This window comes from Leptonotus elevatus, chromosome 18 (genome assembly GCF_054856555.1).
Source record: "Leptonotus elevatus isolate MCC_2025b chromosome 18, RoL_Lele_1.0, whole genome shotgun sequence".
Classification (NCBI taxonomy): domain Eukaryota; kingdom Metazoa; phylum Chordata; class Actinopteri; order Syngnathiformes; family Syngnathidae; genus Leptonotus; species Leptonotus elevatus.
The window spans coordinates 4,125,316-4,151,111 of NC_141256.1; the positions used below are offsets into that span (position 1 = coordinate 4,125,316).

Below are 25,796 nucleotides of genomic sequence, written 5' to 3' on the forward strand. Positions count from 1 at the left end.
CCTGTTTATCAACAGACACCACAGACCACAAATGTGTAATTGTGTGTATATATAAGCATATACTCATAATTGGCTCATAAATAGCGGCGCCTTTGCTGGCTGCGTGTCTGGCCTCAAATAATTGGCAGGGTCCAGTTTACTTTTATTTTGATTTGCACAAGATCAGATTTGTTCACAGCAGCTCAGATATAAAAATATTGTAATAATGGATCATAAACAGGTGTTTAATCCAGATCCAAAAAATAAAAACCCTGCCACAGTTTGGCTTTAGCCCCATGTGCTAGCATGTGCTCCCTAGCTAGCTCCCATGGTGCTCTTTTACCTGCTAGGGTGCTAGCTAGATAGCATCAGGAGCTAAAGCTCAACTGTGGCAGGGTTTTTACTTTCTGGACCTGGATTCGCCACCTCTGGTCATAAAGTTATTTTAATAGAGCAAACAAGTCCTGTTGTGCAGCTGACTGAAAACCATTTCACTTTATATGTCCTGCTTTTTCACTTGCTATTTGATACATTTGTGGGCAGCTACTTGTATATTGGTCGGCATGTTTGTACAGTGGAGCCACTCTGGGAGTCTGACAGCTGAGGTAAGTTGCCTGTGTTCATTTTAGTCTTATTTACTGTACTTAAATATTCAAGGAGATACATCAGAGCGCCCTTTGTATACTGCCTTTCTTGTGATGTGGCGGGATGTTTTAAAAACCTGCTTTGAACTGGCAAATTTAGCAGGGGGGTCAACTTCTTTACACTTGTTAGCTCTTAGTGGGGCAGCTTGAATGTAAAACACGTAAGTGAATCAGAGACAAGTCACCTCGTAACCCCTTGCTATGGAAATCTGGTTCTTCCCCCGCATTCCCGTCCCTAAACCAAGACACGTTCTATGGTTCGCTCCCATGTCGTAGGATCACATGTTCACTTACGCTCACTCATGACTGCCTTTCTTCTTTTCTTTGAGGAAGAAGAAGAGACCAGTCGCCCCAAAGCATCTCTGTACTCATATTGATTTAAACAGAGGTCAAATATTAGCAGTGGCCTGGGCTTCATTACATTTCCCAACGAGCGGGGGGACTCTCAGAAGCTTGTGTATATTCCACCAAGCTTTAAATAACTGAAGAGGTCACAACGATTCAGAGTTTGTTGACACTGTAAACATTTGCTTCACCTTTTCAAATTAGATCTCGGCAGAGACAGGACCAGATTTATGGAGATGAAACAGGATGTTGTTAGCTCATGTTTGATCCGTTGAGGGCAGATGGGCTTTTTTAAACAATCTTTAGTCATAGATACTTGATAGTGGTTATTAAAAATTGGAAGGAAAAAAAAAACACTGACGGGAAGAAAAGTGAACATTTATGAGTGTTAATCTTCATTGAGCTACATTACAGTTAAATACAAATAGTCTTACGTCAGCATTTTTTAATTTCAAGTCAGATCCTTTTTTTTTTAACTTCGGCATTTACTTTTAACATTTAGCTAAAGTTCGCTTAGCAGATTAAAAAATGTTTTCTTCCATTTTTCTGAAGCTGATAAATACGCAAATAATTGGATCCCATTGGGATCTATTGGGTTTGTAATTGAGGTTTTTTTTTTTACATGTTTGCATTTGTCACTTTAAGATTCGAACATAGGCCAAAAATAGTTTAATTATGCTGAAAAGCTCTCACAAATTCAACAAATGATCATTTGAGTTCATCTTAATTTTAGAACTGATTGTTTTTCCTCTAAGGTCCGCATACAGAAAAAATAGAAAGATGCAAGAACCACATTGACATTCTCCATCTTAATCAAACACGTTAAAACCAACCATTTAAGCAATTAAATATTGTAGTTATTTTAGTGTGTTTTGTTTTTTTGTTGTATTTTGGGGAGGAGGGGTGGGGGGTTGCTGAGGGCCACACTAAAAGGGACGGGAGGCCGCTAATTGCCCCCAAGTGATAATTTGGAAAAGTTGCCCCAAGATCATAACTTGGTAATAAAGAGGATATGAACACCAAACCTTTGTCATATGTAACAGTTGTAAGTTAGTCATTAGTGTTGGCTATTTTGAATGAGCCTATTGTAAAAAAATATTGATGTAGGTTACTCTGGCTGTTTTCAGATCAACGCCCTGTTCTAAATATAATCTTTTTTTTATGAAGGCCCACAGGATGCACGCAGCAGTGGAAACAGGACGGAAGCGTTCCTCTTCCCAGTAGCTTCCTGTTTTCACTAACTTGGCCATTAAAAGGAGCCCAGTGACCCCAGCAGTAGCTCTCAAGCAAAATTTGCGCTTGGGGAAATGGGATTCTTTTCAGTCCGTTGGGGGCGGTCTAATCACTAATGAGTAGTCAAAATATTTCTTTAAATACAAAAAAAAATAAGTTTACCGCCCCCATCTAGTGGTGAAAGAGGAAAAGTACAATTATTCGACTCCCTTCCGGCCCAAATAACTAAAACATTCCTAAGAATTACATGACAATACTGTTCTGTCGAAACCACAAGACACACTAGATTCTAGTTAAATTAAGTCTAACTTTAGTTTGACTTGAACTGGACATATTGAATATTCCAATTCGATTTTAAAACACCATTAAAAGAATTACTAAACTATCATTTATTGATCACCTAACTGCATCAGCCAGAAGAATGAACACTTATGTTGTATTTGATCATTATCAATCCTATTCAAAATAATTGAATGACAAACTCATCTAACCAGGGTGCCTTTTCTCATTTGAATTCAGTAGGATTTTTCAAAATATTATCCGAATGCACTGATTTGGAATTTTGTTATGATCATTTAAAAACAAAATTGAATACTATCACATATCAATAAAATGAAGGTTTACTTTGGCTTGATTAATCAAATTTGTTTGTGGAGCGTACTGGGGCAAAAAAACAACATTGTTTTGGAACTCACTACTGTTAAAATGTTGCACGTTCATTTTGATTGGATAGTGTTGAAACTATATGTCGAAATGCTTTCAGTATTCTTTCTCTCATTTTCTTCTTTTTGTGCATGTAAGAAAAATCAACATCCAGCACAGACCATTGAATAAAACTGCAGATTATAGTCTACTCAAATAAACATTTTTATTAATTTTCATTAATTTTCATTTAATGTATATATATACATATAATCAATCATTGATTCAAGTGTCCATTTATTGAGGTCGTTTAGGCCACATTCAATAATTCTGTATAATTCAGAACGAAATGTTCTTAAAGTTAGACTATTTGTTTTCATTTATTCCTTTAAAGATGCAATTTGTAATGCCACCTAGTAGTGAACTACTATAATGCAACGATTTTAAAGCACGTGCACCACTGTGTCACAGACAGACCACACTTCGCAAGCCTACCACCTATTACTACCAATTATTATCTGTAGTGAACAAGCGAAACTAGGTGAGCAAGAGTGGCTAGCAAGAACTCGCTGGAGCGGCTAACAAAAGCAAAGCAGAGGGAAATAAGGGGCGAGAGCCCGAATCAGGGAACTCGGCGACGACCACCTGCAGGCCCCAGCTGTGGAAGATAAGCGGCGGTCAACTCATTGGGTCCTACACTAGCTGCAAGCGCCACCACAGGCGCTAATTATGTTCGCCATGTTCTTCTCCTTCGGGTATCTGTAGCAGAAAAATGGCGGCAAAAAATGTCAGCCCCTTAGTGTTTTTAAAATGAATTATTAGTTTACCACTAAATGCAGCTAAATTATACACACTGTCCTTTTAAGAGAAGTATTTTAGTACCCTGGCTAGAATGTCAATGAACAATATCTGAATCTCTGAAAAAGCTCATCCACATTCTCATAGCAGATCGTTTTTTCATTCAGATGCCCTTGTTGACAGGTCATTGTTATGCTTCAATGTGTTCAAGGTGGATGTCGTTTTCAGGTGGAATATCAGGCTTTGGCGCATCTTCATCTAACTTCTTCACTTCAGTGTCTTTGAGTATCTGAGAGACGAGGCGCTCATAAAACCACTCCAGATCCTGAGGGTCCTCTGGCCAGATGAGGTACTCTCTCCTCTGGACAAACGCTCGGACTGCGTTGTACTTCATCAGCTGGTAGTGAGCCACCTTAAGTTGGGTTACATCAGGATATGGCAAATTACTTAGTGTAGCTTTGTGTTTGCATGTTTCTCATTACACCAGTGCAGGGTTTTTGGGGGAGTGGGGGGCAGCAGTTGGACATTGAACATGGTTCATTCCAGGAGGCTGTTAAACATTCAGTTTTTTTCAGAGTTTGACGTAAAATATTTAAAAACAAACTGCACTAAGGTCGGACTAGTTGTAATTTGACTACCATTTACTACAAAAATACGCCTCTCACAAAACTTTGTAAAGTGAACCACTGGTACATATGTATTCGCGCAAGAAAGCTTGCATTTGTAATACCTCGTATCTCACAGGACATCAAGTTAATGACTATAGTGCGCATGGTTTTTGGTTTATAAGTGAAACTGTGACACAGACAGTTGGTCACCTAAATTTGATGGCGCCAATGATAAGCTCCTAAAGGGTGACCAGATTTCATTAAATTAAAAACCGACGCTATAATTTTGCTGAAAATAAAATACAATGCAAAAATAAATTCTCACCAAAAGTAATCGCTAGTAACCGATTCGTCAACGAGGGTAAGGTGCAATCGCTAATGCTAAGTGCTATCTTTGTTGACAGCACAACAGCGCTAAACAGTGCAATGCACTCATCGTTACCCATTGGCCAACCTTTTTTGCTCTGTCCTGGAATCTTGTAACATTGTAAATTACCGCTGGAAGGCTCAGCTTGTATTGAGTCTGACCGGCAAGTGGCAACCACAGTGGATAGTAGAAACACATTTCCCATGATTTTTAGACACAAAAGCAAGAAGTAGTTCTCGTTCCGGAAAACACGCCTGCTAGCGATCAGATGCGGCTGAGAATGTGAATGTGAAACTAAATAAGAAGGAATTTAGCAGTTCATTTCCCTTTTAATGGTTTATCGTATAAATCGCTATGACAACTGTGTGATTTACATACATATGGCAAAAACCTAGGATGCTAGGATGGGACCTGAATCCGAACAAAAAAATGGGATTGGCGAAATTCGACGGGAATTGGGACACAGGGCTCAAAACCGGGACTGTCTCAGTCTATCCAGGATGTCTGGTCACCCTATCCTAACAGCGCCTCCACCTTATTGCTGTGGTTTTCTGGGTCGTAACTCTGTATGGGAGCCAGCCCTTTCTACACTATTATTTGTCTCATGAGCTGAAACCATTCTGTACCTTTTATAGTGCTTTCTAATTAGCATTTCCATTATTTCCCTCCTGGAATTGTTTCTAAATGACCCAATATTACCACATGAAGTCACAAGGCTAACAGGCACACAATACAAAACTGCAACACAGAATGTTCATGGAGAAGCACTGACCTTCCCGACCACCAACATTATCAGAACATTTCTGAGCTCATTCAGCATGCGGCCCTGAGCCAAGGTGAACGCCTCCAAGCACCAGCCATCTAAAGTGGAGGATAATGGAATTAGATGTGGAAACTTTTTGATTTCAGTCGGGAGAAATTCATCACAGGTTTGAATGTTTCTGAACCAAGAAGCAAATGGTGGGATCTGCAGTGATTTTTTTCTTTTATCCCCCCCCCCCCCCCCCCCCCTTTGGCCTTGAAATCCCTGATGGTGCAACTGATTGGCCTTTTCTTAAAGGGGAGTTTGTAATGATAAAAATTAAAAAGATGATAAAAAGTAGATACAATTTTTTTTTTTTATAAAAATAAAAAAGATTAAAAAAATAAAAATAACAACTATTTTTGTGATGTATGTTGACTTTAGAATATTATTAAGTTCAATCTTCCCTCTCTGGCCTATTTTACAGTATGTGTCTGTTTCAAGAGATTGTCAACCATTTTCCCAGCCTTGTAGGGACACACAGCAGCCTTTGCGCAGACTTGTTTTCGTGGCCGGATTATTTACCTCTAGTTAGTAACAAATGTTTAAAAAATAAAAAAAGTAGAAGAAGCAATTGGACCACTCTCGTAGGGAGCCCCTAAGGTGACATGGTAGGGGAAAATAAATACTTAGCGTTCCCTTGCGTTCTCTCTCAAACATTATGTTCTCTTGAAAAGATGGCGTTTCCTCGCAAAAACATAATTCAACATTTATTTTTTTTTAGAGGACGCAGTTTGTTTTGTTAAACGAGTTAATGTACTTCCGGGTCATCTTCTGTGTGAACAAAATCGACAAGGATGAATTATGTAAAAGCTTTCCTGAAGCGACGAGGTCACACGGAAGATGACCCGGAAGTACATCAACTCGTTTAAAAAAAACTTTTGCGTTATCTCGCAATCTTTGCGAGGGAACGCAAACGTTTTCCCCTTAGCATGTCACCTTAGGGGCTCCGTATTATGACGCGAAGCCTCATAAAAATACATGGACTGAGAAAGACCGTCTATACTGACCCGGATAGACGGACGTAAAGCTGCTTCTGTCGGTGCTCAGTCCGTGTATTTTTTTTCGAAGCTTCACGTCTTAAAGCACTCGCCGAAAGGTGGGCATCTATCAATGACGGGCCGATGTAACGACAGTTTTGCCCACCTCAGCTATTCATCATTACATTTTCCAGTGCCATGAAACTCTACCTTTAAGGAACTCCTTGGAGACGACGCACACAGTCTTTCTGCTGCCCCAGATGGCATCTCTAATGTTGGAGAGGTGGTCCTCACCAGGCAGGAAGTCTCTGGCTTCGAAACAACAGTGTAGGATGTTGTCTTCAGAGAACTTGTTGTCCAGCTTTTTCAGTAAAGCGGCTTCCACCCACATGTAGTCCAAGTTGCTGAAGCACAAGTAGACGTCATACTGCGCGTCCTGCAAAGGAGTCGGTGCTTTGGGACCCTGGAGAACTCTACCGACAACTTTTTTGTAATTAATATAAATCCATCCACGAAGACGACCATAAGCAATCCCACAAAATATGGCGGTGAGAATAAGGAGGGCAGAGAAGATGAACAGTGCAAATTTAAGCTCTTGGACTGCAAGCTCGTCATCGACCTCGCATGTTTCCACGATCCGGGAGTAGTTAAGCAAAGGAAGGTCATAGTGATCAGCCGGAAACTCGCATCGGTAGTCCCCTGGACCGAAGAAGGTTACGTTGGTCTCATTCATCCACTTCAGGAATGTCTCGAGATGACAGTCGCAATGAAAACGATTCTCCGAAAGGCTCAGGAGGAGGAGGGAGTCAAAGGTCATTGGATCTGGGTTGGCCAAGAAGTTGTTGGAAAGGTCAAGTTTTTGAAGGCTGTTGGGAAAAATATTTGGCTCCAGATAGGTCAAGGCATTGGATGACAAGTCGATCTCAATGATAGCGCCGAGACTGTCGAAAATGCCCTTTGGGAGACTCATGAGGGAGTTGAAGCTTAAATTTAGACCGATCAGATTGTTGAGATGATTAAACACATCAAGGCATGTGCCCTCAGCCCAAACCAACTGCAGAGAGCTGTCATGAAGATCCAGCACTTTTAAACTATGATTAAGAGGAATCGAGACGTTCTGATTGAGTGTGCACCACTTAATGAAATTACCACCGAAGAACAAATTTTGCAGATGGTTAAAATGAGTTAAAATGAAATAAATGTCTTCAAGGTTTGTTAATCGATTATTTGTCACGTCCACATGAATCGCATTGATGCTTAGTTGATCTATTTGGTATAGATCAACCAACCGATTGTCACCCAGAAGAAGATATTCAAGGTTTGGCAATGATGCCGGAGAATCCAAGTTCCGCAGGGAGTTTCCTGTCATATATAATGCTCGTAATTTGGGAAGACCTTTAAAAGCTTGATATCCCAGCACACCAATGTTATTAAAAGACAAATCCAAAACTCTCAGCTCTGTCAGGTTGTTAAATGTATGTGAATATACTTCTCCTAGAATATTGAATGACAAGTTGAGCAATCTTAAATTTCCCTGCAGACCACTAAAGGCCTGGTCATTAATTTGATTGATTTTGTTTTGTGAGACATCAATGATTATCGCGTTGCTGAAAGGACGGAAAACAGCTCTCTGCAAGGCAAATATTCGGTTTTTCGACACATCAAAAATGCTTAAAGCGCTGTTTGCAAGACCTTCAAATGTGTGCCTGTCTGGATCTGGTAGGTTGTCATGTGAGAAGCCTTTCCCCAAGTATCCAGAATATATGAGATGAACAATAGGAGTGCCCTGAATTGCTTTGAGAAACCGTTGGGTTGTGGTCACGTTGAACCCATTGGTTGATAGATCAAGGGTATTGAAGGCCAATCCTCGAAACGGATTTCCGCATCTGTTCCAATCAAAATCAATTGTGGCCATTTTGTACAAGTGATTGGAGTCTAAATTGAAGTATGTGAGGTACTTCCCTCTGAAACCAATGAGATCTTCTTCACATAATTGTTCAATCTGATTCAACTTGAGGTTTATCTCTGTCAAGTCTGAGAGGCTTTGAAAGAAAATTCCAGGTTTGAGTCTTTGTAGTTTGTTACCAAAAAGATTCAGCATTTCTAAGGACAAGAGCGGCTCGAGGTAGTTGTGCGCCAATATGGAGTCTGTCAAACCGCAGTGGTCCAAGAAGAGGTATTTCAAACTGACCATCCCTGCAAATGCTCGCAACTCCAGTTGAAGGCCAACATTGTTGCCCAGGACCAAGCGAACCAACTGTGTCTGCCTTAGGAACGTGTTGTTCCTTATGACGAGCGTCACGAGCTGATTCCCAAGATCCAACTCCAGCAGTTGCTCCAGATTTTGAAAGGATGTGCTGTTAATCTCAGAGATTCTGTTTATCTCCAAGTAGAGGTAGGTGATGTTTGGAGGCAGAGCAGGCACCCACTGGTGATTCTGTCCTTGGCAAGCAGCTACAGGGCCATATATTTTACAAGATGGGTAACATGCGACTACCTGTAAAAAGAAAACAAATCATTCATTATACTGTACCAAAGTTGGAATCTTCCAGATTGTAATCATCGCTAACATACACTAAGTCCATAGTAAAGTCATAAATACTGCAAGTAGTTGTATAGAAAATACCAGAGGTGTGCATTCCGTCAATAGCGATAGAAGATCCGTCAAGCCGTTAATGACGGTCTCCCATTTTGTTTGACGATTAACGATTGACGGGAAACTTTGACGGATTGAGGATTAAAGGAACATTGTGTTATACTTAGCTACTTACATAGCTAATAATTCATTAATTAAAATAAAATAAAAGTCCTATCACATCAACTTACATTTTTTTAATCTAATTGTTGGTCTAGTAATCACTAATTATATTACATAGGCGGTGGCGGTCCTTACAGGAAGCAGACATGTTTCGCCGCTATCTTCCTGCTACGGATACCGTAATGACAATTTTACAAACGTAGTTAGTCCTGGTGGTGCTTGTAGCACTTGGGCTACGCTTACCTCCCACAGCTGGGGCCTACAGATGGTCGTTGCTGAGTGCCGTGATTCGGGCTCTCGCCCCTTATCTCCCTCTGCTTTGCTCTTGCTAGCTTTTGCTAGCCTTTCCATCTAGTTCTTGCTAGTCGCTCTTGTTAGCCGCTGCTTGTCACTTTCTGCTACTACTCGCCTACTCGATTATTATTATTATATATTTTTTTTTTAAAAGCTTCTCCTGCTAGCCAGTCTTATTAGCCACTGTGGCCTATGGCTCTGACTAATTCCTGCTAGCTGCTCTTGTTAGCTGCTCCGGCTAAATCCGGCAAGCTGTGTCTTTCGGCGTTGCTCTCCGTTGTTCACAGCAGAGTGTGGTCTCTGAATCACCGCAGTGCGCATGCACTTTGACTTCATTCTATGATATAGCAACATCTAGTGGTGAACTTTTACACATTGTCACTTTAAAGCTTGGTTCGGCTTGAACTATTGACTGACGATGACAGAATGGTGACCTGACTGTTGACAATTGACGAATGACAGATGCTCAAAATTCTTTGACGTCCCCACCTCCGGTAAACACTTCTTGGCCATAAATATAAAACAATCAATTAAAAAACTGTGAATATGGTGGTAACTAAGCATTCATTGTTTTGCTATGTGATGAGACATTCTATTGCCACTGCGCAAATGTGAGATTAACTGTAATTATTACCTAATTATAAAACACCGCCTATGTAAAAAAAGAATGTTTTGCATAATTTTAATTATTACTAGTGCTGTCAAGGGATACATTTTTTAAAATTAATTAATCATACAATTTTCCATTTAATTATATATTTTTTCTACTTCTGCTTCTACTTTTTTCTTCAAAGCTTGTAGTTTTCAGATTACATTTATTCATTAGAAAACTTACTAAAATAATAGAATAACTATAATAAACTATCCACAAGCTACCACTTGCATAGTGCAGTGGAGTTTGAACGTCTCGGAACTCGTACAGATCGGACTTCAACCAAAAAATCGGAGTAAAAAATGCCTCGGAGTTTGAACTCATTTTCGGAGTCTGAAAACCCAAGCAAAGCAAGCTAAGCCGAACATACCTTGAAAACGGGAAGCCGAGCAAAGCCGAGGAATGCTTAATGCTCACATTGCGCTAGTTTAAGACGATGCACTGCTCATTTCCAGTCAGATCGTGAATACTCCCGGAGGTGCTCCACCCTCGCGAGTGTATTTTGATTTTTCCACGCCAATTTTCTTCGCCATGGGCCCAAAGAAAGACAACAGTGCCGGTGGCAGCAAAGAAAAATTTATTGTGCTACAAACCACAGTGGAATTAGGAAGTAGATTATTGCGCCGTTGTAACTACCGTGATTACTTCTGTAAATACTGGCACGAGGACCCCCCTTAGTTGTTCAACAAAGTGTCTGACGTTAAACAACGCACGCAAGGACCGCTTAGCAGTCTAACAATATGCCCAATGTAAAATACACAAACTCAGCACTGAACTAAAGCAAGCATTAACATAGCATTTATCATCCAATGATGTCATCACACTACAACAAAAAAGGCAAGGTGTTTTTTTTATTGTTTAAATACCGTACAGGGTGTAAATGTAAAAAACAAATCAAAATTCTGTTTTGGGAGCTTGAGAAGGGCTTAATTGCATTTACATTATTTCTTATGGGAAAAAAATGTTTCGGAGGTTGAACAATTCGGACTTTGAACACTTTACAGCAACGAATTATGTTCAAACTCCAAGGTACCACTGTACTTCAAAATACACCCACACACAATTGGCAATGAGGGTGTGACACTTACCGGCACATTCACCCCGATGGAAAGCAGCTGAAGAGCCAGGTTCCACATGTTGCGCTTCCTGCAGCTCATTATCCTGCTGGGGCACAGATTGAAAGTGAGCTTTTCGTGATATGGTCACAGCGGCTTTGTGATAAAGCGGCTACCGTCGAGCACAGTGCATGAGCTTGACACATAAGAGAGGAGGAAGTTGTGCAAGACTGTTTGCCTTACATTGGTTCATAGTTCAGTGGAGCAGCTTGCCACTCATGAAAACCATCCATCTACTAAAATCAAACTTCATTTAATCAGTAGTTTGGTATTGTCTGATAACCAACAAAAGGCCTCACTGTAATTACTCCTGTTCCTGCCTCTGCTCTCTCTGTCAACATAATATGCTTCATTGCACTCTCTTATCGCATTGAATTCGATCTAATGAGACAAGCAAATCTAATCGCTACTTGAACATTGAGATGAAATTACTTTTAGAAAAGGCATCTGTAAAGCATGTATTTCCCAATTGTTTTTAATGTGTTTAATTTTTGGAGGGGTGCAGCATGAGCCAAAGAAAAACCAAGTCATTGTTGGTCAATGGATACTTACACAAACAAAACTCTTTTTACATACGAAAGCAAAATGTTTTTACACAATTCTGAAATGAATGTAAGAGCATTTCACTCATATGTATGAATGGGGAAAAAAATTCAGTTGTGTGTCACTAGTGAGTGGAAGGGCTTCCGTTCATTGTGCCACTCATTTTGCAATTTCCAACTGCACACATCACTTTATGAAGTGGCAGATTTGCAAGAAAATAAATAAGGAGATAGTAATTGCCTTAGCAGAGATGAACCGTGTCTTGCTTAGTGTTAGTCAGCTGATAGGGGATCCGGAAGTGTTGTCGCTTTAGCTGCCGTGTATGACGTGTAAAGTTTAAATTAAAAATTAATCCGTATCCATCCTGCCTTTTCATTTTATAAACAGTGTCCCATTAACCACCAACGAATGCTCACATTAGACTATAGCTACGCTACATGTATTTCTCGTAAGTTTCTGAGGTTTTTTTTCTCTCCCAAATTTGACACTTCATAAAGTGGCAACGTTTTTTTTTCTCTGAATATTACCCCGTCTCTGAAAAAAATATATATTTATATGTGGCCCTAATACGCTGCCGTAGAGAAAACATTCCAGTTATGTGCAGTCAAATTCCTGGTGACAATATCTTGTATCAAAAACAATTTTTATTTTTATTTTTTTAGTGCAGTGGTGGGCAAACTCGGTCCTCTAGGGCTTGATCAGTCAGGTTTTGAATGTTTCCCTGCTCCAACGCAGCTGATAGCAATCAACAGCATCGTTATTAGGCTTATGCAGAGCTTGCTGATGAGCTGATCATATATCAGCTGTGTTGGAGAAGGGAAGCATCCAAAACCTGCAGGACTCCGGCCCTCGAGGACCGAGTTTGCCCACCCCTGCTCTTGATCAGTACTGACGTTTCATGAAGCTTCATGAAGCACTTGCGATATTGTTTTTACTCCTCTAGATGGTACTCTTTGTTTCAAGATAAAGTATAGTGCAATGTAAAGTGATAAAATTTCCACTGCATCTTTTAAACCAAGAGTGCCGTTTAGTGGAGTCCAAAAATATCACAAGTGCACGATGAAGCTTAATTTGTCCATCAGTAATTAGCAGTCCTCAATCTTTTTCATGCGGACAAATTTTGAGGGACCAGCATGGAATCAAATAAAATCAATCTCAGTCTTGAAGCCACAGGGACAGAAGAGAGACAGAAGCCTTGCTGCCATGGTCTGTGTTTATATTGTTTACATTTGGTTGTTCTCGTCTTGTTTTCTTATGGTTCTTGTCCAGTTCGTTAGGTCATTGGTTTCCACCTGCGCTCGTCAACCCAGTCCCTTGTTATCTTCTAATCAGCTCTCTCAGCCACTCGTGTTGTCCAGGTGTTCCCCGTTACCTCGTCAGTTTGCTTGTATTTAGGCCCTGTCCACACGGAAGCAAAACCGGCTTCGTTCCTCAAACAAATCTCATACACACAGAAGCATTTCAAGACATGCGTGTGTCCAAAAGAAGACACTGAGGACGTTTAACAGCAGTAATGTATATGCTAAGTCTGGAGTGGCGCTGTAGCGCAGCCACAGGGATTTAACGGAAAGTGTAGAAGAAGAATCAGCGAGGAAGACGTACATTTTTTTCCCCCTAACTTTATTGCAATCTACAGAACAAACATGGCTTTGCTCGTGTTGAAACAACATGAAAAAGACGAACACAAGAGAAGTGGCAATGGCGTACAACACCGCTTGTTGAACATGGGAATAAAGAAGCAAAATATTTTGTTGCATAAGCAAGCTATGGAAGCTGCGCAAAATGACTATGACATGGCTATCCGCTATTGTTGTTGACAGACTGCCGGTTCGTGCGCAAACACGCGAGAATTGGCGCTTACGTCATCAATGTGCGACAATACGTCGTCATTGAGCTGCGACATTACGTCATCACTGGAGGAGTATCCTGCATATGGTATCCAGACGAATGGGGCTCCGGGTGGCGGAGTGGTTACCGTCCCTTGCCTCCGGTGGTGCAGGTTGGCGTGAGTTCGCTTCCCCGCCTGGGAAACCATATATGTGTGTGAGTGCACCAAAAAAATAAAAATAAAAATGTTGTCCAGACGGACGCGTACGGGGTGCGTTTTGAAATCTTTCAACTCTGGAGCCCGGTTTCAAGCTCCGAAACCGCACCCATCGTGTGGACGAACGGCCTAAACGGTAAGAAACTTGTGAGGATACATTGAAACTGGCTTTCGTGTGGACGGAGCCTCAGTTGCCTGTTTTTTTTTCTGTCTTTGTCAGTTCATTATGTTTGCTGCTGTCAGTCACATTTTGTCTCCTTTTGTATTTAGTTTATTTGCTTATTTAGTTTGGTACTTTGTATCTCAGTTTTGGACATACGTTGATCTAGTAATATTCCATTCCATGTGCCTTGTTTGACTTTTAAAATTAAATTATTTTGTTGGAATAGTCCTGTCTTGCCTCACTGCATTTGGGTCCAATATTCACAAAGTGAATTCCAAAATGCAACACCGGAATGGGGAACAACCTCCAAGAAAAAGACAAGCCTTTTTGACAGAAAAAAACAAGATGCTACTTCCTCTTAAGGGAAACAAGTGCAGGGCTCCAACTAAGTACAACAGCTAAATTAAACATAATGGTGAGTCATACATTTAATCATTTATTTCAATCATAGTAAATGTCCATGTCCACTTCCTCCGTTAGCAATGAGTCATTCCTCTTTGGTGGCACCACACTATTGATTCACAGTAGGTGGGAGTGTCGGAAGTCTGGCTGAGAGAATCCACTTGAAAGAAAAGCATGTAAGTCCATTGACTTACATGCTTTTCTTTCAAGTAGGAAATTGGTTCTGCACAAATGGGAGAATATGGTCTTATTTAAGTTAACGGGGGGAATATAGCATAGTCAGTTTTTTCTCTTTCCTTTTTTTAAGGATTTGAAATCATTAGTTACTTCTGTTTGTCTTTTTTTTTTAAACACTTTAGTTTTTTCTCTGAGTACTTTTGCTACCTTTGGACATATTTGCAATCCAACATAGGTACTGTAAAAAAGAAATATAATGTGCCACTAATAATTGTTTTGTTTTTGTTTTTAAATGGTTTACTTAAACACATGAGAGATGACATTTAGTGCTACAGTTTCACTCTCTACAATAGTCAAACCTGTGTTAAGGGAATATTAGGAGGGTTTTTTTTTTACCTGTATTCAGCCACCACACTGTTGCAACTGTTATGGCTGAAAAATGTGTCCTTCAGCAGTTAAAATGTTTAAAAAAAATAATAATAATCAAGTGAAACTAGGAGGCAGGAGAATTTCTGTGCAGGTGACGGAGGCAAAAGGCAGGAAGCAGCAGGCAGCAGGAAGTAGAACTGGGGAAGACCAACAAATTAAATGAATCACTGAAGGTACATTTTGTGACGACACGGAATAACTAGGTGAAGGGAAAATAACCATGGTTTGATATGTCCTCATGTAACCTCTTATATAAGGATATGTTGTTGTCCTGAACTGTTGTACGGATCCAGGTGCCCAACAATTTGTGAATAAAGGGCGGAATCAACACACAACAAAACCTGAATATGACAAAAACAAAATCCAAGAAAATTCCAGATGGTAGCCAACTGTGCAGTAAGTGTAGCAGACACAGTCAGGCTAGCAAACCTTCAAAGGCGCTCCAGCTGGTACGTTCCACAGTACTGCTTAACGTGCACTGACAAGAACCTGGAGAAGAGAGAAAATGTTGGGGCAGGTTGTGTTTGAGTAACTTAGCAAAACAGAATGGCTAGCCTGCTAGCTAACATCAGCTCTAGAGTCCATATCCATTTCGGAGTTAAAAAAAAAAAAAGCAGCATGTTTATGCCAAAAACACTGAGAAACAGTGGCAGTCTATTGTATCAGTGTATTCATCTATGATGTGAATGTTGACAAAAGCAGAAAAATTAATTCTGAAGTGTTTCGGGCAGTAATATTATCTTCACGTACTTGGCCAAATACTTCAGGACTTGAATAGCGCTTTACAGTGCAGATGGACAATAACCCGAAGCATACTATGAAAGGGAGAGAAAAAAATAATAAGTGCAAGTCAATCACCTGACTTAAACACCATTAAGCATGCATTTCACTTGGAAAAATTACATGTCTGTCTGTCTGTCCCAATACTTATGGACTTAACTTTTTCATTTGTGATGTGATGGTGAAAAGGCTGATTTAAATTGACTGTAATAATTTATTTTTACTTTTGTACCTGCGTAAGTACATTCCTGAGTTTGTGCTTGTATAAAAAGAATGTGGTAAAAGTAATTTAAAGTAAAAGTAGGCCTATCTCTCTTTTTTTATGCCACATTTTGTTTTTGCTTTTGCATTGTGTTTTGATCTGATTTAGTTTCACGTGATCTGGAACTGTGTATTTTCTTATGTCCCAGTACTTTAATTCGCCTTTTTTCTTTCTTTTTTTGTGAATAGATCCTGATGGACAAATGAAGCTTCATTGTTCAGCTTCAATTGTGATATTTTTTGGCTCCTCTAGATGGCACTCTTGGTTTAAATATGCAGTGGAAATCAAGTTCCACTGAGTAATATTTATTTTTAAACCAAGACCACCTTCTCCAGGAGTCCATCAAGTGTTTCATGAAGCTTAATTTTCCCATCACTAGACAGCTCCCCAAAAAATAGGGAGAATAATTTCGGGTGATGTAATAAGATTAACCTAAAAGCACAATAACCATTCCATGTGAACTTAATTTGACCTTCTGTAAACCTTTGGATGAGGCTATACAGCCAGTAGATGTTTCATTGCTTTCTGCACAATTTGTTCTCCAACAGGGTTGAAATTCACAACAGGTGTTTGATCCAATAATTGTTTGGAGGTTGGTTTAATTGTGGGAATTCATATTATTGTGCATACAGGACTTCATAGTAGTAGCCACAAAGATTATTATTAAATGTATTACTACTACATTTTGACATGGACGTGTCTGCTGCGTTGCTACACATGCACAACTGTTTTACATGATTAAAATGTGGTAAACTGATATCATTTCCCCCACTTCTAAAATAATAATTCAGTTCACCACATTTAAATATGCAACTGATGCATATGGAACGATGAACTTCACCCACATTTAGCTATTTATTGCATAATACATATGGCTAGTATTTACGAGCTTTGTAATAAATATTTGTAAATTGAGACGAAATCATGCTGTTTGATTGCATTGTAACATTTTGTGCGATTTTTCTTATATCAAAAATGTGTGGTTTGGAAACTGCACTCATCATTTCTGTTTCAGTGCAGTACACTCATTTCGCCACTTGGTAGCAGAATCGGCCTGAGAGAGTTTCGACCAGGACAACAAACTTTATTTAGGATGTGTAATTTATTAACGTTTCAGGGCAAAAACAGTTTGTGTTTTCTTTTGCTTCTGCTGCAAATGAAGCCAAATTTAATGTCACGTCTTGTGAGTTAGTAGTGTCCTCATTTGTTATGTTTTGTTTGCTTGCTCCCTTCAGTGCATATTTGCGGCCGTTGCTAAAACTAAAATGAGTCCCAATCATCGGCTCTACATTCACATGTCATGCCTTGCTTTCCAATGTCCTCCTTTCTTTCTTTGTATTACGCCTCACTGCCCATCCCTTGTAAACTGTGGGTCTCCCCTCCATCCGGGGCTTTATACGTGGCCTCTAGCTCCACTTTCCCCCTTTTGTTCAGGATGTGCTGAGTCAAAAAGACCACCACCACAATAAAAAGGACACAGCACACTATTATAGCCACTAGCCCGCCGACTGTCACCGCCGAGGGCTGCTGTGTTGGAGCGACTTCGTGTGGCGTCACCGTGGGAACGTTTGGAGTTGTTGCAGCCTCCCCCGAGGCCTCCGCCTCTTCATCCTCATCCTCGTTTCGGACGCAAAACACCTCATTAACCAAATTGAATCCTTTACGACAAGAGCAAACATAACCGCCGTAAGTGTTTTTGCAGCCGTGTTCACAGTAAGAGTCGGCGCATTCGTCCATGTCAATGCACACGGTGTGATCCGCCCTCTCCTCCGCGATGTAACCATCAGGACAGAAGCATTGGTACTTGTCGTTTGGGTCGCACTCCGCTTTGCACTCCTCATTGCCACAGTGCAGCTTACACTTGTTAGTATCCTGCGGGTCCATTCTATATCGGTCAAAGCAGGAGCATTTGTAACTCCCGGGCGTGTTTTCGCACTGGTGCTCACACGGGGCGGACGCGCATTCGTCCTGATCCACGCACAATCCACCCGTCATCTTGAACCCGTGCTCGCATTCGCACTTGAAGCCACCCACTGTGTTGACGCACCGGAAGTTCTCGCCGGGGCACTGGCGCTCATCCGAGCAGTCGTTAAAGTCCACACAAGATCTCCCGTCGGGTGCCAGTTTGAAGCCGTGGTCGCACGCGCACGAGTACGCGCCGTCGTCCCCCTCCAAACAGGCGAACTCGCACCCCAAATGCGCGCAGTGGTCCTCCGCGTCTACGTCACAGGTGATTTTATTCACGGGGTTCACAGAGAAGCCGGGCGGGCACGAGCAAGAAGGTTGGTGGTCATCATCCACGGCGCATCTGTGCTCGCAGCCTCCCTCTTGGATCTCGCAGTTCCACGGAGCTTGTAGCCAAGTTTCGGCGCACACTAGCTTGTTGTTGCTCAGCATCAGTGTGGCGATGCTTCCGGGCGGAAAGGAGAGCAGATGCTCTCCCCCGAAACCCAAGGGGGTGGTGTACATCAGGGTTTCCCCCTCGGCTTTGACATTTATTCTCTCGCACGAGTATGCGAAGTGGTACTCGCACAGGAAGCCGGCCACTCGCGCGTCACACGGCTCTTGAACCCACTGGAGTCCGTCCACATCGGATACTGTGACGCAGCGTGGAGAGGAGCAGCTGCTGTTGAAATCAGGAGCCCAGTCGTCAAAATCACTTTCATCATCTTTAGTCAGCCACTCATAGCCTTTAAGACGGGATGTTTCATCCGGGCAGCCGCTTAAACGATGCAAACCGATCCAGAATCGACCCGAAAAGTTCCTCAACAGTTGAGAAAGTACATCACGTGACCCAGACGAACGCACTGTCATTAAATGCCCGTTTCGTTCTTTGCAATGATGCTGCGCGCTTGTCAAGTCGCCGGATTGGCGGAACACGGCGAAACAGCTCCTCTCAAAGCAGAACCCACCGTCCGGGTCCGTCCCACCGAGTCTTCCCGCCAGCACAGCCAGCACAACAACGAACAGCCTCGTGGCATCCTTCATATTTGAACACGAGCTTGCATTCAACGGGTCGTGCGTCCCTGCAGCCAAGACGCGAGTTTGTCGGGGAAAGTGCCTGGCTCGTATTTATAATCTCCCCATTGCATGTTGGCGAGCGAGCAGAGGAAGGAAGTGGCTTTTAAGCAGGCTTCTACGACGCTCACTGGTCCTCCAAGGAAACTTTCTCCTCTCAAAACGCCCTCAAAGAAGACCATGGCCGTAAATTACGCGCTGGGCCTTACGCACGCTTAACCACGCCCCTTAGTCGCATTTGCCCTACCCACTGAGCGGACTGCATCCAGCACCGTTATATGGAAATCTAAAAGCCTTTTGAGCATTTATTGTACATGCTTGATATTCAGATTAAGATCCGTGTAGGCGAGTACTCTGTGTCCTCACACCTTAAAAAAAAAACGGTCTTAAAAGTAACGTTTTCCCCCCAATACTGCAACTTTGGCATACTAGTAACAAGTAAGTATAGTTATGCTATTATATGAGGTCAAATTGTGCCTTGTCGACATCTGCATGCTAATACTGAAAAACAAAACCCTTGGTACTTTGTTTTTTAGCATATAGGGGGAAAAGTATTTAAGTTGATAATGTTTGGTAACGATACATCACTTGGACATGATTAAAATGTAGCAAGCTAACGTAATTTCCCCTCTTCTCATAAAAAAAAAAATATATATCAATTGACCACATTTTATTCTTGTGCAACCTACATTTGAATTAAATAAATACAAATATATGTTGTGTGTGTAGGGACATAAAAAGATCAATATGCATCTATGTACAGTAATAGTGTGGACGTGTAGGCCTCTGTGCTGTTTCCTTTCTTTCTTTCTTTTTTGCTTCAAGGGAGATTATGTGATTTAAAAAAAACAGAAAAAAACTTGGAATTGAAAAACATTTGAAATACTTATCTTTTGTGACAACAGTCCTGGAACTTTTCTGACAAGTTGTAGAGTTTATTATATCATACTTATATATAAACTAGTAATGATGAACAGAATAATCACAACATTGTTAGTGTCATCATCAAACTTCTATGCTATGAACAAGTAATAATAATATTAAATAGACATAATATTTTACACAAACTTATTATGAACAAATTCATATACTATATACAGTGCAATCTATCTTTACAAAGATAACAAGGCACAGTTTTGCCACTGTCATATTGCCAACCGAGATTTTAAAGTGATACTTGACTCATTAAAAAAACAAACATTTTCAACAGTAAGAGGATAATATTTTGTCTATAATTGATGTGATAACTTCATTATTTGTCATAAACAATTAACACCTTTTGAAAACTAGTGTTGCCACTTCTTGTTGACTGACGATGACAACACTTGTGCTGATGGAATAGGTAACGAACCAATCATGGCTCAGTTAGCTGACCAAGCCCAGAAAAGTGCAAAAAGTGTTTTTTTAAAGTTATTAAATGTACATGAAATGTAATGAAGTTATCAAATTAAATCTAGACAAAATATTAACTTTTTACTGATGAAAATATCTTAATGAGTCAAGTATCGCTTTAAAAATACATATCAGTAGCGGTGGGAATCTTTGACTGTCTCACGATTCGATTCTGATTTTTGGGTCTGCGATTTGATTGGCAATAATTTCTGCTTCAATTAATAGACGTGCAAATAATCGTCATGTTCTACTCCAGTCTGACTCGCTAACGCTAATTAGCACGCTACTCGCGGCACTTTTATCACGCAAAACAACGGCTATTCATACAAAATGCTTCAGGAATGTATACAGAGAAGCATCTTAACATTACTCATGCTCTTCTTACGCTGCAAAAAACAACTTTTATTGACATAACTTGATCGTGACTTTTTCCTTCTACTCTCTAATGTGGCTACAACTTAAGAATGCGCGGAACCACACTGCCCCTAAGTGGCCAAATCGGGCACAACATGAACAGCGCTCCCAGTAAAGACACACACAAACAAGGGCAAGACAGTATAAAATTATTTAAATAAAATCAATTTTGGGACATTTAAAATCAATTCTGAATCGTACTAAATGAGAAACGTAATTCTTATGAGAATCGATTTTTTTTGGGGGGGGGGGCATCTCTACATATCAGTATGCAGTTCTAAATCACCGCAAAGTACAACCACAATATGGATTTTCCTTACATTTAACTATCCAGTCAGTAATGGTACATTAATTCAACATTTAATTTAGAAAAAAAGGCACATATGTGTTACACAGCTGCGTTATAATGACTGTAGGCATAGCAGCACAGTTTTACATTCAAGGTCTTTTTGTGTTCAGTAGTGTTCTGAATAAATGCACATTTCCATAGAGAATACAAACATATCAAGTTGAATCACTTCCGCAATCAAATGACATCCAAGCCAACTGTGAACATAGATTGACATTTTCAGAGAGGTATTAATTAATTTAACACTTAGTTATTGCAATTGTAGTTTTCAGTGTTGCTAAGTGACCAGTAAATGTATTATTATACACAGAAAACAGCATGAAACATCCACTCGATATTGTGTAGATCAAATACTGACCACAGATGTACTTAAATCCTATTTTAGCTTAGTGTTCTTATAAAGACTGCTATGGTATTGTTGTTGAGAAAAGTCACGATTAAACACAAGTTCACGTTAAACATCAGCCAGTGTTTGGCTTCAAAACCACTAAAAACAAACAAACAGGATTGTGCATACAAAAATTGTCAAATTGGGTTAAATATTTTGTATTTTGAATACTTTGGTAGAGATCTGAACTTGAGTGCCATTTTAGATTGATAAGGGTCTGGGTCGATTTATTTCTTTATTTTTTAAGTTGAAGTCAACCCCAAATTTGTCTTTACAATAACAAATTCAATGCAGCCCCACTAATCTAAATTTAGTATTCAGATTAATATTGCATTGGTGGAATATGAATTTTTTGCCACTTTCTGTTCGAGTCGACTGGAAATAACATCACAGCTGCTCAGGGCTCAGGTAACGACCAATCAGGACTCAGCTTGCAAATGTCACATGACCAAACTCCAAAAACACGTGCGCAACTGTGATGTCATTTTCAGTCAACAGCAAGAGTCAAAATAGCCGCCCCTTGACAAGAATACGGGTGGATTTTGCTGCTAAAGTCATATCCCACCAATGCAATATTAGTCTGAATACCATGTTTAGACTAGTGGGAGCACATACAACATATTGTAAAAATATTTTGAGTTGACCTTCTCTTTAAGTACCTTAATATTAAATAGATTAACTATTGAGGATTAACAGATACAATGTGAGAAATGTAATCATTCGAAGGCAAATGACCACGAAGAGAAACACATTCATTTCATTTAAAGGAACAGCAAAAACGTGTTTGAGTTTTATGTGCATCAATGGCTACTTGTGTAAATTCCAGCATTTGTTGCTAGTAGCATCACAGACACATGCTCAGGCCTAAAATTGCTTTCACACTGAGAGAGAGAGAGAGAGAGAGAGAGAGAGAGAGAGAGAGAGAGAGAGAGAGAGAGAGAGAGAGAGAGAGAGAGAGAGAGAGAGAGTAGCCGATGTACTTGGGTAGCCATTTCCTTTTACAGTGGGTATAAAAAGTCTACACACCCTTGTTCAAATTAGGCGTCTATCCGTGCACGTTCCTGTTAAGTTCAACAGTATTGTGCTTAAAGTCTTTGCGAGTCGCGTATGGACTGTCTGTCAAAAGATAATCGCTTGTACGTCTCTGTCGTGACTTGCTGCAGGTAGAAAATATCCATATCGGGCCCTTTGATGGAGGCCAGATCAAGACTGCCACAACGTTTGGTCAAGTTCCTGACCAGCAAGTAGAGCAGCACCAGGCAAAGCAGCAGGAAGACGGCAATGCCAAGTACGCTGCCCGTTTTGACGTAGGACGGCACTGCGGCTGGACGCGGCTGGGCCGCCGTTGGGGACACCGGGGTCCATTCGTCCTCCTCCGGGTGCACGCACATGTACTCATCAAACAACGAGTAGCCCTCATCGCAAGAACACACAAAACTCCCGAATTGGTTTTCACACGTGTGCTCACACTGCATCAGAATCTCACACTCATTGATGTCAGTGCAGAAGGGGGTGTTGTTGCGGATGTCTTGGATGTAGCCGTCAGGGCAGAAACACTGATGCATGTCCGTCTTCTCCACATCAGGATTCGTGATGCAGTTAGCCGGGCAGTCCTGCTGGTCGCAGTGCATCTCACACTTGGTCGTGTCACGTGGGGACACTCTGAACCCGTCGCGGCACGCGCACGCGTACACGCCGTCGCTTTTCACGCACTTCATGTGCTCACATTTGTCGCAGACGCTCACATCCACGCACTCGCCCGTCTCCTCCACGAAACCGTCTTTGCACCTGCACTCGTACTCACCGCGCGTGTTCACGCATTCCTCGCCCACTCCCGTGCAAGCATCCAGCTGCTGGCAATCGTTCACGTCCGCGCAGCTTTTTCCGTCCCGGGCTAGCGTGTAGCCTACATGGCACTCGCACGTTTGAGTGGCGTTGTTGCACAGATGCGCGCAACGGGCGCACGGGTCATCGCTGCAGGAGAAGAGGTTGGCGTGGAGATATTCTCTCTCTGGGGGACACACGCACGAGCCGGATGTGGAGTTGCATTTGTGCTGGCAGCCGCCATCCATCACCTCGCAGTTCCACGGAGCTCGCAGCCAATTGGACTCGAAACACAAATGTTTACTATCCGGATGCAAGGCGACCGTCTTCCACGCTAGCGCGAGCGTTCCACTAGGGTAGTGAAGTGAAGTAGCGTTCACCTCAAAGCCCATTGGTGCTGAGTATCTCACCTGGGCGTCTGCCACTACGGAGATGGTCCTACAAGGGTCCGCGACGGGGTACTGGCAAACGTACCCATCGAGTTCGTCGCCGCACGGTGTCACATGGAACGTCAGGTTGCCTCCCGGCAATTGGGTGCCCGACATGCAGTCTTGGGGGTCTACGACCATCTCAGAGCCGAACCAAAAACTCCCGCTGATGCCGGCTAGTAAGCGTCTGCCCTCTTCCACTTTGAAGACCAACAAATCTCCAGTGGAATCTCGGCAGCTTTTCTGCGCTCCCTGGTAGTCTTTTGATCCCACAAAAAGCGCGTAACACACATTCCGGGTGCAATATCCGCGCAGAGAGAGCACAGTTTCCTGCAGCCCGCAAAGGAGAAGCGCACGCATAAGGAAAGCGATCATGGTGACGATGCTGGAAGAGATTATGGAGATGGCGAAAAGGACGACAATTGGCTGTGTTCGACGATGCAAAGCTGCCGACGAGACTGGTAGCTCCACATTTTATCGTCCATTTATAAAAGCATGTCGCTCTCTAGTTCGAGCAGCACAGGAAGGAAGTTCAGTTCTGGTGGGTCCGCTTGCTCAACCCTTCCCCCGCAGTTCTTAAGCCTTATCTCAAACATACTCGCTCATTAACACACACACACACAAGCGCACGCGCACGCATAAACATACTTTACCCATGAATGACGACGTTCTCATGAGAGGACAGTGACTTATCTTGTCACATCTCCTATTTGCCCAGAGGTGGCAAAAGTACTCACACTCTTCACATATAGGTTTACTTTAGTTCAAATAAATAAATACATAAATAAATAAAACAATTCAAGGTATTGACTCGTGACGTCAGCTTGTGGTGCATTTTATGATCTGGAACTATAAATGGGAAATTAGAAGAATAGAAAATGTCATGAATTTTTAAGAGAAAATGCTATATTGGGGCATAGGTCTTTCTTTAAATTTATTTGTCATAGGCTTTTTTTTAGTACAATTTTATGTAGCAAAGGACAGTAGCGTACAGTACTAGATATAGGTATATAGTGACTACTCACAGAGAAGCATAATATATGTATTGGCGACAAAATTGAAATTATTCAAAGCCCATATGAGATGTGGGATGATGACATTTAAACTTATTTAATACAAAGCCCTGGGCAAAGCTGGGTAATTATTCTAAGTGTCCTTTGTGGTGCCGGAGGAAAAGAGGTGCCGGAGGTGTATCACATTACAGTAATTTTGTGGAAGTGCGTCACTCCAAATGTTATAATGTGATAAGCATGTACTTTCCGCCATATAACACCCCAAGATCACAATCAATCAAGATTTCAATCGCAATAGATACTACCTCCTTCTAGTTACATCTTTTTTTTTTACATCATGTCCTAACCAATATGGAGGTTGGGAAAAGTAATGAATCTAATTTGACAAAGTGATGAATACAAAGTATAAATACCTAAAAAATTATACCTGAATAAATCTACTTACAGTACAGTAACAAAAATCAAAAAGCTGAATACTTCAGCATTCCCACAATTATTTGCCACCGCTATATTTAGCGTATATGTAACATTTAACATAGATATAGTATGTGAGATTCACCGATTTTAGAAGGCAATGTGTGCCTTTATCATGGCTGCTCTTGATTTGATGAGTACATTTTTTTTTTCCATTATGTCATAGACAAATTAAATATGTTTAACTATAATGTGCTTGTATACAAGTATCATATACACAAATAGTTGTAGTTACTAACCTCGTGCCATGAAGTCAGTTCAAACTGATCTATCTATACATGGAGTTTATTTTAAAGGGGGTGTGTATATGTAAATTTTACTTTTTAACTGCTTGCATACAAATTGTTGGGTCTCTTGAGTGCCTGCCCACAAAAATCCAGTAAATCTTTTGTTAGCTGCCTATATTTGAATTTACGGTAAGGATCATGGACTCGCATCCGGAAGTACCAATAATAGCCATGGAAGTAGCTGCTAAGTTT

At 41.1% G+C, this 25,796-nt stretch overlaps 3 protein-coding genes and 1 long non-coding RNA gene across 4 annotated transcripts; 1 reads left to right on the forward strand and 3 right to left on the reverse strand.

The window, feature by feature from the left end:
- The first annotated feature begins 301 nt into the window (after positions 1-301).
- On the forward strand, positions 302-7,557 carry LOC147158310 (uncharacterized). The gene is made up of 3 exons (XR_015090728.1): positions 302-584; positions 3,853-3,990; positions 6,593-7,557. It is a non-coding gene; the product is annotated as an uncharacterized LOC147158310 (long non-coding RNA).
- LOC147158311 (toll-like receptor 5) lies at positions 3,010-11,350 on the reverse strand. The gene is made up of 4 exons (XM_086060705.1): positions 11,191-11,350; positions 6,609-8,895; positions 5,389-5,477; positions 3,010-4,053 (listed from the first exon to the last, which is right to left on the reverse strand). The coding sequence occupies exons 1-4, from the start codon at positions 11,257-11,259 to the stop codon at positions 3,832-3,834; spliced, it is 2,667 nt and encodes an 888-aa protein (XP_085916831.1). The 5' UTR covers positions 11,260-11,350; the 3' UTR covers positions 3,010-3,831.
- Positions 11,351-17,100: 5,750 nt separating this feature from the next.
- thbd (thrombomodulin) lies at positions 17,101-19,220 on the reverse strand. Its single transcript, XM_086061204.1, has one exon. The coding sequence runs from the start codon at positions 19,003-19,005 to the stop codon at positions 17,356-17,358; it is 1,650 nt and encodes a 549-aa protein (XP_085917330.1). The 5' UTR covers positions 19,006-19,220; the 3' UTR covers positions 17,101-17,355.
- Positions 19,221-19,945: 725 nt separating this feature from the next.
- Positions 19,946-24,361, reverse strand: LOC147158313 (thrombomodulin-like). Its single transcript, XM_086060419.1, has one exon. It carries the CDS (start codon positions 24,203-24,205, stop codon positions 22,664-22,666), a length of 1,542 nt encoding a protein of 513 aa, XP_085916545.1. The 5' UTR covers positions 24,206-24,361; the 3' UTR covers positions 19,946-22,663.
- Positions 24,362-25,796: the final 1,435 nt, after the last annotated feature.